The following is a 13,755-nucleotide window of genomic DNA, read 5'->3' as shown; positions in this document are numbered from 1 at the left end:
CGTACTATTTTGATTTTTCTTGTAGATGGGAAATAAAATAAATATTGTCTTAATATAAAATTAAACATGTTTTTTGGCACTACACTCAAAAGTTCCGAGGTTATGTTTAGTTAATTTATTTGTTTTGTTCTTGTCAATGTAGTCAAAATAATTTCGTTAAAATATTTTAATAGAAAAATTGTTTTATAATGAAAATGAACAATAAAAAAGTTTAAAGTTTTTATTTAAAGTATATTGTTTCAAATCGTAATAATTATAGATAATGTATATTGAAAAGAAGCTGATGTATAAAAGATATTTTTTCCATTTTAGGAGTGAAAATAATACTTCGAAAATGAAAAAATAATTGCAAAAAATATAAATAACATGAATATCCTTCAGGAAAGTTGATATTTCATCCTCTAATTGCATTTGTGAAGAAATTATTTCAGGAAATTGTTCCAAGATCTCAGATATAGATACGTAAACTTCATGACGCAATACTGATAAATTAATATCGTTAATCATTTGAAATAGAGTGAATATTTTAACTTCGACGAATTATATTTGTCAATTATTTACATAATTTTTTGTTTGTTTATGACATTTTCAGAATGGAAGCTACTGTGTTGAATTCAAGACATTACCATGGCACCATTCAGCTACATAGTATGTGCTACTTGACCATAAATTTCCAAGTTTTAACTGTAAATGTCAGATATGGACACACAATCACGGCTCGCCATTCCGCATAAAACTAATTTTCCAAGTATTTCCTTGTATGACCAGTACCGCCATCGGTTTCCATTTGCAGTAACAAAATTATTCCAACGATATATAGTTTTCGAATAACGCGGCTTGTAACCTTTTATTGAACATCCTTTTTATAATTATATTTGAATAATTGTCTTATTTTGGTCAGTCGTTTTGATGAACTGAGTACAGGTGTTGAAGATAAATCTCGTTATGGTGATCTACCTTGAACCCGGTGGTAGTTTCCGAAAAGTCCTAGGATATTGGACAGTCGAAGCAGAATATTAGAGGCTAAATAATGAGCCTTCAACACATTACGAAGTGTAATGGAAAACTAATCTTTCGCAAACCAAATAAAACATTTGTATCTAACACTGTAGTGTTCCATTAAAAAAATCGCCTGTATTTGAAAAGATTTTTCTAAATAAATCAGAATTTTCCAGATTTCTTTAAACAATGTATGAAATTAAGAAAGGAACACAATTTTTAATTGTGTGAAACGAAACCGAAATAATCGTCACTCATCTCATTAATGAGAATTAGTGCTAAATAACTGAAATTACTATTAATGAAAATTTTAATTTGATCTACAACATGTGAGGCGACACTATAATAGTGTCTATGCTTCACTTAATTCAATTAGGAAATTGCTGTTGATTAAATCATTCGCAATCTCTTTTAAGGAGCGATATTGTTTCAGTATCTCCGGCAATATATCATTACTGGTGTATTAGTATTTCAATTTTACAAGTAAAAAATCCAAAAAATTATCAAAAATTACGCATTAGAGGAAGATACATCGTCTATTCCTTTACACTAGTCATGCAGTGTTGTCAAAACAAAAAAAAGTACAAAAAAAAATAGGAATACAAATCAGATAGATCCCAAATAACAAAGCACAAGCAAATTAGAATTAATCGCAACGATATAAAAAAAAGCGAATGAGTTCTTTGCGATGATTGTAAATAGTAAAATGAGTATAATAGAAGTAATAAAGGTATTTAATAGGATCGAACATTTTGTGGATTCTGATTTTAATACCTACCTCATATATAACCTCTTACTTTTATCATATTCTAATAAATTTAAACTCGGCCCCCCAAATTCAGTGATTTATGTTATGTTGAAAATTCTCAGTCTCCCCTGATTATTTTGAATCGAAACATTTACTGAAATGAAGTAATTTTTTCATTGGTTATTTAAAGAAAAAAAGAGCTGGAATAATCATCAGTTTCTTTACCATATTCTTCTTAGTAATGATTATTATGTATATATTTCTTATCTTACCTGTGGCAATCAATCAAATTACCCATTTAATGATATGGTTGTATATATTATAATAACATACCAATTAATTTTGCCAACTTTTTATAAATATTTGTGTTACGGGGGCGGGTCAGTAGATCCGAACCTTAAATGAAAAGTCAACAATGTCCTGCTAAAATTTTAAGAAGTAGTCATTTAGTTTCTGTTAATACGGGCACTAACTTAATATTACTTTTTTGATTTGGTATGGTATAATGGTTTAAAAGTAGTGAACCCCCTATACTCGAATCAGTAAACGAAATAGTGATAGCAATAGTCATCTCAAATGTCTCAGTTTTCAATATTGAATTATCAATGGGAATAAGAAACTGGATGTCGTGATCACAGTAATAATCTTGTGAAAATTTCGAATGTTTGACGGTCTTCAATATGAGTTTTTGCGCTAATTCGTCACTGTAGATGAAACACGGATCCACAACAATACATCAAAGACCAAATAACAGTTGGGGAGCACTGTTGCCAAGGAGGTCCGAGGTAGGTTATCAGCCATTAAATTCAGGAATTAGGCTACAAATTACCCCCTCTTCGTTGAAAAACAACATGACAACTTATTAACCAGCGTCCTAACTTCAAAAATCTATTAATGGGTGATTAATCTATTTAAGAGTTTAATTATCTTGTCGAAAAAATCCTTTCAAACATGATACACGATAATAAAAAGGACATTTATTTATCAGGGAGTTGACTGTAAGGATATATGTACTTCCTATTTCTTCAATCTACTTGCCTCGTTATACTTTTAACATTTTTTTGTTTTTCATACTGAATACATTGTTTACTGCTACCACTATACCAACACTCACAGTTTCGATAACCAAGTTATCATCTTCAGATACTAAATGTGAATAGTGTATCTTCTTCGAAGACGATTACTTAGTAAACGAAACGGTTGTTTTCAATATGAGCAATTGTACCAGAAATTCCAACTTCATTGTTCTACTATATAGTCTATTTTCGAAATTTATATACTATTTATCAAATCTATGCGAACTACAAAATAGTTAGCATTTTATTAATATTGGAAAATTTACGAGAGTAAGTGGTATGGCGTTTGAGTTTGACCTCAAAGGCGCTGGTGTAAAGTGAGGTCTACGAAATGTCATGTCAACTGTCACTCTTTGTTTGGGGACAAAATAATTATCTATCGTCCGGAAGAAACGTCCTTTAAACCTAAAGATCAACCTATTTTTAAGGCTTGATGATCAATTTTTAAGTTATTTATTGATGGCTATAGATCCAAATAATATCTTTGCCATTCTTCTTGCCCATTTGCATTTATCGAATTTATTTTTTTGTCACCACTTTCGTCTGTCTCTACTTTAGTTCACTATCAAAATATCGTGTAGTAAGTACATTCCTTAAATCCATTTTAAGCACACTGACGCGTGTTAAGTTTATTCAAGTTACAGCAATTGGCTACTATAAAAAGATTCATATTAATAGTATTTATTCCTGCCAATTATTACAAGTCCGTTGTCTTACATCTTCTTGTTAATTATACCGGTGTAAAGAAATTATGATACATTTACCGGAACCCCAATGACGATACGCCAATGGCATTTCTGCTCCCCCCTTAAATTTATTATGTGCACTGATCATGGTCATGGAAATTATTTAGACAACTCAAACACATCATTTTTTGTCTTTGTTGGATGATCTATAAACAAGGTTTCACAAAAATTTACAAAAAGTTTTTGAGCAGTAGTTCTGAAACACCGTAGAATATTTTCTAATTAATAAAAGCCGTTCAACATTTCACCATCACTAATAATTATTATAATTACTGGTAAGTGTAAACACCTGGTTTTCGAAGAATAAGTTTTACAACAATCAAGTCTCAAATTCAGTTTAAAATCGATAATCGAACCAATCAGTAAAAAAAAAATAGATCGACTATCCTAGCTTGGCACTCGACCTTGAGAATGTCCTGATCGGCTATGACAAACTCCGCCCATCAACACCGACTCATTTTTTGATGATACCGTTTCTTACTTTCAACCTCCAAGGTAAAAATTCCAAGGGCGTAGTAATTTTTTTATATTCATTTACTTTCAAGTGTTGAGATTCGGCAGGGCAAGGAGCTTTTTATACATATCTACTCGAAGTTTCGCTCGAATATCGGTTAATTCGTGTGGCACTATTCGACAACCTTTATAGGTTTTACCTAACGATTTTAAATGGGGCGATGTATGGTATTTTCATAAGGACCAAGGGAGTCCGATAATCGGCGAGTGTTCGTTTTGTAGTGCTTCTTTTGTAACTTCAATATCCCACTTAGTTGGACGAACTGAAGGCTAACGACCTAGAAACGCCAAATCTCCAATATAAAAACGATCAAACCAACGTTCTGCCGTTCGATTATTAACTGTATATAAAATAGAGAAATTGTACTTTTCATTTGAACATTTGAAAGAATTAGAGTCGCGTAACAACTTGAGGTGAATTGAGGTGTAGGAATTTTCATATATGAAAACTGAAGACGTTAATTTTGAGACAATCTCTTCTTATTTACACGACACCGAAGTTTCAAGCAGACACACCATCGTAAAATAGTTTTCTCTGTCTATTCAGGCATTTTATTTTTTTCGTTGGCGCATACCTAAATTGTCAGGATAAAATAGCTGAATTATAAGAGAATTTTCAGTAGAGTTTGTAAATATATGTTTCATTCCCTTGAAACAATTGAAATTAATTTTTTCCGTTTTTCTTGGTACACCAATTTCACGTTGATGCAGTTAGCATAGATTTGAAAAATAGTATAGTCCAACGTTTCTTCAGTATACAAACTGTATACGATTAAATATTTTTATATAGTTACAACAAAATTAAAATGATATTATCTATTGTAAGAGGTAGTTACAATATTTTGCGATACTACATAATTTTTTTTAGAAAAAAAAGGGTGGATTAGCTTCTGAAGCTGTCTGAGAAAATTTGAAATTTTTATTTTTTGTAGAAATTCAAAGTAAAATTTATTTTCTACAAGTTATTTTTTCTCATTGAAACCCTTTCTTCGGACTGGCTATATTTCTTCTTTTCTGAATGTGGGATTAGGAAAATGAAACCATTTTGTAAGGTAGGGGTAGGAGAGGGTTTAGAAGATTTGTAAAAAAATAGCGGGATTACTTTGGTTCTAATCTAACTAAAATCCAGTGCAAGTGTGTTTTGAATATAAAAAAATCGTGTATGAACAACAGGAATGAAGTAAATTTTGTCAAAATATAAAAATTGAAAAAAAATTCGAATACTATGAATGATAATGATAGAAACTCAGATATGAATTTGGCAATTGTTTGTTGAATTAAATACCTTTCACGATAATAAGCTTTATGAAATACTTTTGTATTTTAATTGTTAGTTCCGAAACAATTTTTATAGTGCACCACTGCAACTTATTATTTATATATAGGGGATGTATTCGTTAATGCAGCAAAATTAATCAACTTATTATAGTGGAAGGGGATTGCACAATATTAAACTTACGTCCTGTTGGCCGAGTATACACGAATTAATGTTCTGTATGGGATAGATGCCCATTGATAGGGTACGAGGACCTGGTGAATGAGCTCCCTTTTTGTTTATTAGCAGCAAAAAAGGAAGAGAACAAACACAATAAATACGCACCAAAAATAGGTGTCGTTCGACCAAAAAAACATGAAAACTAATATTCGGACAATAACGTACATGGAATCTAAGTGTAAGTTTTCAAAAGTCTACAGCTAAATCTAACTAGGAAAAACTGATAATAAAAAATAGTGAGTTCTGTTCAATGTACAGTGGAAATGAAGAATATTTATACGTTAAGGTGTTTGGACTATTTTATATTATCTTTGTAACAAATTACTGATACTAGAAAAATTTAACCCTAACCACACAATTTTTTTTATAAGCAATAACAACAAAGATAAGAGGTGAGTAATTTATAGGTTGAAAAAGCCTCTAATCTAACGAAATTATTTTAATTCGGGGGATATTAATAACAATATAAATTGTGACCCAATAATACTCTATAAGCAAAACATAATCCTGAATTTGACACTTATGCGCTGAAAGATTTATGAAATTCATGACTAGTCAATATTTTGTTTATTTATTCATTTTAAGATTCGCTAGACTTTTGAAAATTGAATAAAAAAAAAAAAAAAATGAAATACGATAACATTCCGTATTTGTAAGATGATTATATTTTTCAGCAGATTTTTTAGAAACGTTTTCTATTTTTGTCCTGCTGTCAAAATATAATAAACTCAGTATTATTTGTGTCTCTTTATAATGTGAACTTTGAAAAGTTGTCATCAACAAGAAGTCTCTAGATCAAGGAATGCTAAAATAGTCAATAACGATCTCTTGGTTTCGAAATTAATTTCCCAAGTGTCGGCATAAGGGAAACGTTATTTTGGGAACCGGTGAGGTATAAAAAAGTGACACCTATTAATTATGTATATAACACATCACATTTTTTGCCAAAAACAGTTTCTACAAATGCTTCTATATTTGAACTGAATTTCTTACCCGACCGACGAACATTTTTTTGGGATCAGCGAATAGTCAGTAGACACTGGGGGCCAGATCTGCACTATACTGTGGATGAGGAAGCAATTCGAAGTGTAATTCGTTCAATTTAACCATCGTCGATGAGCAATATTCCATGCGCATCTCAGAATACTGAAGCTCCCAGCTGTTGTGCCTTTGGACGCTTTGGACGTGGTTCCCGGTTGCAGTCCACTCAGATGATGATCGTTTTGATTCCTGAGTGAAGTGATGGATCCATATTTTACCCATTGTCACATATCGACGCAAGAAATCTGATTATTACGTGTAAACATGGCCAATTACTGCTCTGAATCATCAACACGTAGTTGTTTTTGATCGACTATGAGTAAGCGCGACATCCACTTTAAAAAAAGCTTTCTCATGGTCATTAATCATGCATAATTTTAAACACACTGCCTTCTGATATCTTTACGGCCTCAGCTATGTCACGTAATTTCAATTTACGATTAAATATAACCAATTTTTGGACTATTTTTATGTTTTCTTGAGTAACCACCTCAATTGGACGATCATCATCAGTGACTGTAGGTCAAATGGTTCTTTTGGATGGAATAGAATCCGAATAAAACTTAAGCCATTGCTGAGCTTGTACAGTATTTCTTTTTTATTAAGAAGCAATTATAAATTAACACACGACATTGTTTTGAAAATAACAAAAGTAGCTTCACTTAAACGGTTGTCACTTTTTTCTGACTAATCGAAATGTCATGATATTTTATACATAGTCTTTTGAAATTTGGTACTTCATACTACACACGATTTATTGAGAAAACGATTCCAAGCTCACTCATCGAGGTATCAGTTCATTTTCGAAAAAGTATCTCTGGTTCAAAAAGAGTTTTGGAATTCCCAATCTAGATCTACTTCTAGTCGATTTTTATGATAGAGACAAATTTATCATCGTTTGTCAATATTCTAAAATCGAACGTTCATGTTTTAATCAGCTCATTAAAAATCTTATAAGAGGTTGATTAACCCTTAATCAGTTTCATTAAACTTACAATTATGATTGTTATCGTTTCCTTGTACGCGATACAATTGGATAAATAAGGAAAGTTTTATTTTGTTTTTGTCGACATCTAAGGATATTTTTAAATCGTGTGTGATCTAAAGTGATTACACCAATACACAAAGAATGTTGTTAGAAAATTACAGTACATCCCAAAAGTATAAAATACGATGAAAACAATAAGTAAAAAATACAATGTTTTATTGAAATGTTCGTATTTAAGTTTTCGCTCTAAACTTTATTCTAGATATACCATCTATTTATACATACACTGATATGTATATAGTGTGTTCATAAAGTTACGATACAGTTTTTTTGGATGTGGGTTATGTTGAATTAAATTTTTATTCTACATAATTCATACCACAATAACTAATTATCATATATATTTTCAACAGTACACCTTGTATATATCTTTTTTTTAAATAATTTATTGAATTATAAATTTAACCGTCATGATTGCTCAACTGCGTTGATTCAAATTGGGTCTGAGTCAAGACTTTTTAATTAATAGTTTGAAGCTGCTGGCGTGGAATGGGTAACCACTCTGGTACACTCTCCACCTCTATCAGGTCAATAATATTTAACCATTGAGCACGATCAGATAACGAGGGCGAAGCTTCAAACTGTAGTTTGAAGGCATGGTAAACTTTTAGAAGCACTAATCTAGCCCCAAAACTGGTTGACCAAAGATCATAACTAATAATGAAAAAACATTGAACGTTATCCAAAGCAAATCCTTGTACATCCATTCGTAAAACTGTATAAAAATATGATGTAAAGTACCGCATAATATTTGTGTAAAGGCAATTCAAACAGGCCAGATTATTTGGATTTGTTTGAGGAATTGAATACTTCCTTCAATGAGGAATGTAGTTCGTAATAGTTTGTCTCATTGTGATGGTATGGCTATTAGAAATTCCTTAAAATTTTCCAACGCCGGAATAATGGAAGGAATGGAGTCAGATCTCCCGATTTATCACCATTAGACTTTTTTTGGAGAGTATCTAAGAAAAAGTGTTTACCAGACAAAACCTGATAACAGGAATAAACAGAGAAATAGAATACTGATAACAGCCCGTCTAATAACAAAACAGAAATTGTGTAATCCCATATCAGCTTGTTATAATGGTATACTATCAAATAGAAGTAGAGAGACAATTTAAACATTAGATTAAATAAATTTAATAAATATTTGATCCTATTAATGTTGTTTTCTATTTTTTTTTCTCTCGATAGTCTTGATAGGTGTATTTGTAATTCATAGATATGAAAAACTGAAAATTTATTTGACAAATCGTTTTAATGTAAACCCAATCGACATCGAAATATTAGCAAGTTACGTTACTTTATGAAGACACTGTATATATTTCTTGTATGCAGTTAGTTTGAACTAATCATGCTGCACAATTAGACTGAGAGCTATCCATATAAAATGCACGTGACACGTTTGTAGAAATGTGCAAAACGTGCTTAAAAAGTCACAACAAAATATGGGGCGTTGGAAGATGGCGCCAAGGGGCGAAAGTAATTTTTTCTCATAATAGGTAAAACGCCACATAATCACAAATTATCTAGGACGCACCTAATCGATTCCCCTTATGCCAGAAAGTTTTTTAATTCGTAAACGTAGTCGATTCTCGCAAAAAATTTTTTTTACGGTTCATCATGTCTGCACGATCGAGAAAACCAAACTGGGGGATGAAATAGAGATCCTTATGACATAATTTTTTTTTATCTAAAGATCTCGACAGAAGGGAACAAAGTTAATTCGTCGTGTATACGCTATTTAACGGTTTAAGGTTTATCAATTTTGTGAATTGTCAGTATTACAGGATTTCTGCGATTTAATTTGGTTTGTTCAGCCACTTTTTTGCTTCCAACATTTTCCTTTTTTTACCCTCTCGCGATAGTTGGCGAACTGCACACTTAGTAAGCAGTTAAAGTAATTAACAATCATTAATCCTCACAAGAGCAAATTGAAAATAATTTCCTTTTTTCGGGGAATCGATTACTTTTTTTCATTCTCTCATAAGGAGTTCTCGCAGTTCTACCGGAATGTTTTTGAAGAGAAAATAATTTCTGGCATTGGCGAGCAAAAACATTGGAACACTTTTCGGGAATTTTAACCCCCTTATGAGGAAAAACTTATGTTTTCTCGGCCCCAGCGATATGTCTAACAATGACAGACGTTTATGGCCCTGGTTGCTACCTACCTTCCAGCACACACATATTCTGTAGTAAGAAAGTTGCGTTTAGTAATTAGTAAGTTTTATTCGAACATCTTTTGAACATTTCAATCACTAACCGTTTTACATGCGTTTTATAATGGTAGCAGTCTAACTGTGAATTTAGTGAAATTCAAACATCTCAATGGCAGAGGTGACAATGATATGTATGACAATGGAAATTGTAGTCCAAAATGCAATTAATAAAATTCGTATTCGAGCCGTTAGTATGAAAAATGGTATTTTTAGTAGTGCTCATGATATTAATTAAACAACTAGAATATGTACACAGTGATCTTAGCTCATTTTAAGAAATATTACATAACATTTTTCAAAATCATTCACTGTATATACGAATTATTTTCCTTGGTAGCCAATTTTTAAGAATGATAAGATCGTTTAGGTGAATTTTTTCATTAATAGGTTTGTATTTTAAAAAACTTTTAAATTACGACTGTTTCACGAGGTAGCGGAATATGAGGAGAGTTCAAAGGTTGAATGATTTTGAGATTTAACATCCCATCTACCAAGGAGAATTTTTTTCCATTCCTATTCCTTTTTTTCCTATTATCAGTTTCCACAACATTATGTTACCTTTTTGTAACTAGGACCCCATATCATACGCATATGCAATAATATGACTCGTTGTTTCTAAATTTTCTTCGACACTTAGTACGTACTCCAGCAATAGACTAATTAGTGTTGCAGATAGTCAGTCACCTTACTCCTTACTCCTTTATTAATTGGGAATTCTCCAGTTTCTCTTGGTCTTTTATCATCTTTTTTCTATTGATTTAGTCAAATGCTTGTTGGCAATTCATAAACACCATTTCAATATCGATGTGGTGTTCACGTGTTTTTTCTATTATCTCTTTAAATGTGTGTGTTGCTTATATTGTGGATTTGCTTTAAAGCTACATTGGTATTCTCCTACTATATATATGTATTTATAACATTTTAGTGATATTTATAAAAATAAAATAGAGTACTATAAAGTCGTGATCTAATCTTCTAATCCCAAAATCCACGAAATCTTTGGTCTTTGAAAGTCTCATTTTATTTATATAAGCGCGTGATGTTTGCGAATATTTTTTATAATAAAAGAATTTGTTATAATTTATCAATTTGTTATACAGGATTTCCATGAAGTGCAGTGAAAGCGATATTAAATATTTTTAATATTTTATCTTGGGGATAATATTATGGAAAACAAGAAAATGTCGCTACCTTCCAAATTCGCTCTAATTACATTACTTACTTTTGTAATTGGTGCAATGAAAAATATCATAAGAATTGTAATTTTTATGTAATATGTTGAAAAAAGTTGAACTAACACCGTCATTTAAACTAGCTCACAAACTCAACGTCTTGATCCTATTGATCCTGAGTTGGATAACCTCAACGTTCTCAAGTTGTAGTATCCGTTGTTAATGGTTACGGGCGAATTTGGCTATGGTCTGGTCAACAATTTCTACATCGAGAATGTAGATCACTGTTATGGCAGTACCGAGGTGCATCAACTATGTTTCTAAATTTTCTATTTGGGAAACTTGGGAAAGTTACGTTTACTGGCACAACCTCAAAGCTGTATACCATAAGTCCAAACGGGTTTCAATATTTGTTTGTGGAGAAGCAGTTTGTTGTGTGTGGACAATTTGGAGTTTTTTTAAAGTTAACACCAGCAGATTTGTTTTCATCAACTTGATACGTCATGTATTAGTTCAAGTGTTAATAACACATGGATGTTTGTTATTTTATATTAGCTTCTTCCTACATCCAGAATGGCCGATCATCAGCAAACGTTGCAATTATATTCTACTCTCTGTTGAATCCAAATAATTGGAAAACTATTGATTTTAGCACAATGAATATTGATTTAGCCCAAAGTTATTAGCTCGTCACCGACAAGTGCAATAGATTTGAGTGGTTTGCATAACATGGAATCATTCTTGTAACTCGAAGTGTCAATAAACGGATAAGAAGATTTGATTCGAAATCAGCAATGGATTGATTTCCGCTTCCGTTAAAACTTGCATGATTATCGAGCTAAGGTAGGAAGAAGACGAGGGAAAGAAACTCATTGATTGAGCAGCACCTACATCAAAATATTGAAGTTATGGTATCAGGTGTCCATACTTATGGTTAAAAGTTACCTTAGTTTTCATCGAATGTAATAAATGCACACATCAATATTTACATTTGGTGCTTATCTACGAATAGCTTCCAAATCCAACTTTTAAGTCCATTATAGCCAAACAAACCCGGGACAATTCTCAACAGGTTCAATTGAAAATGAGTGCGATGCAATTCATACAATTTTGAGACATAGGATAGGGGTAACATGAGCTGAAATACATCAGAAAAATATTGATAAATTGATCAATATTGATAATCAGTTAGATTATCGTCATCGGATCATTTACATAAAACGAGTTTCCTGATATGTACGCCAAATATTACCGAAATAAAATGATAATTTTCACTGGGTGTTCGGGTTTCTATGTTTTTATAACATATATATATATATATATATATATATATATATATATATATATATATATATATATCGTTGTGTTAAATGAAAACCTCAGAAACCATAACAATGTTAATGGTTCCAATCATCGGTAGATATTAAAACAACTCTCAAGTTGTTGATAAATCTAATATAATTAATTGCTATTAAACGCGAAGTATGAAAAATGTTTTCGAGTGTTTTGCCGTTTATTTTTGTAACGTTTTCCCAAAATAATTCGACAGACATCCGTCAATGGCAGCATATAAAATTTATCTATCGTTAATTCGATGTTCTGTATATACATATCTACAAAAAATTGATTGAAACATAGAAATTGGCGTTTCGAGTTTTTTTATTAAAAAATCATTGGCGACACCTTTGGGTAACTGACTTAATTGTACTGAAATTATTTTGTTTACAAGTGGACGTAGTTTTCTGATAACTCGGAAAAAAAGTTTAATTTAGTTAACAAGTAGCTTCATCAACCTAAGCTTAAGGTGTAAAGGAGGCATTAACGCTTTTTCCGCTTCAACCATCGGTTCAACTTTCACGTTTTGTTTTCCGACACAAAGACCAAGACCGTTGCTATAAAGCTCGGAAGGTGCAGTGCTATATCCCAAAAGCTCAGATAACACGGATACTATGTATATCAGCTGCCAGTTGTACTCTCGATACGAGATTCAAGATGTACTGAGTAAGCAATTGGAATGTATTTTTGTTGTGTAATAAAACAGCTTTATTGCGAATGAATAAACACCATTCATTCACTATGAACACACGGTATACCAATTTCTTCGACCATATTAATGAAATTCCAACATCTATTGTTAAAAACGTTGAGAATGTTGTGTAGTTCGCTGATCCGTGATATTAATTAACATCATCAACTAAATAAATTCCACTATTTCAAGTGAGAGGCTAAAAGCTCTACTTTATGACAAGTTTGATATCTTATCAAGTCGTATTGCTTTCTTGGTTGTTCTGGTATAGGTAAAAACTAAACACGAGATGAACTAGTAATTATTTCGGTGGCTCAGATAGTGGTCGTGTTAGGTTATCTGCAATTTAAGCGGAAGAAGATTCAAGGTCCAGTTATTAGACAAATTCACTATGCGAAAAGAGCAATGGTTTTTTGATTCTCGCCATATCTTTCGTATTCTTTCATACAAGAACTTACTTAACAAATCGTTTACTTTTTGTGTCGTACACCACTGGATCGAATGAATGTGTTATGTTTATCGCCAGAAAGTAAAAAGTTGCGAATTAAGGTATGTTAATTGGCATAACTATATTTAGATTCCGGTTTATTTGATTTGAACACAGCAGCGTGTTTTTCACATAAGTACACCGTCCGTGGTGCTATAAATCACGACGTACTTGTCTTTGTATAA

The 13,755-nt window shown here is 31.7% G+C and overlaps 1 protein-coding gene across 7 annotated transcripts in view; it reads right to left on the bottom strand.

Moving 5' to 3' along the window:
• Positions 1 to 13,755, bottom strand: part of LOC130451119 (GTPase-activating protein skywalker) — a 47,904-nt gene that overhangs the window by 4,851 nt on the left and 29,298 nt on the right. For 3 of the 7 annotated variants that reach the window (XM_056789932.1, XM_056789937.1, XM_056789931.1), the window contains one exon: positions 5,542 to 5,628. The exons of the other annotated variants lie outside the window; for them this stretch is intronic. In XM_056789932.1, the coding sequence (XP_056645910.1) occupies positions 5,542 to 5,628 (87 nt within the window). The remainder of the gene's footprint in view (positions 1 to 5,541; positions 5,629 to 13,755) is intronic. 7 annotated transcript variants of the gene reach the window in all.

This window comes from Diorhabda sublineata, chromosome X (genome assembly GCF_026230105.1).
Source record: "Diorhabda sublineata isolate icDioSubl1.1 chromosome X, icDioSubl1.1, whole genome shotgun sequence".
NCBI classification, from domain to species: Eukaryota; Metazoa; Arthropoda; class Insecta; order Coleoptera; family Chrysomelidae; genus Diorhabda; species Diorhabda sublineata.
Note: the sequence above shows the minus strand (reverse complement) of the source record. Positions and strands in the feature narration are given on the sequence as shown.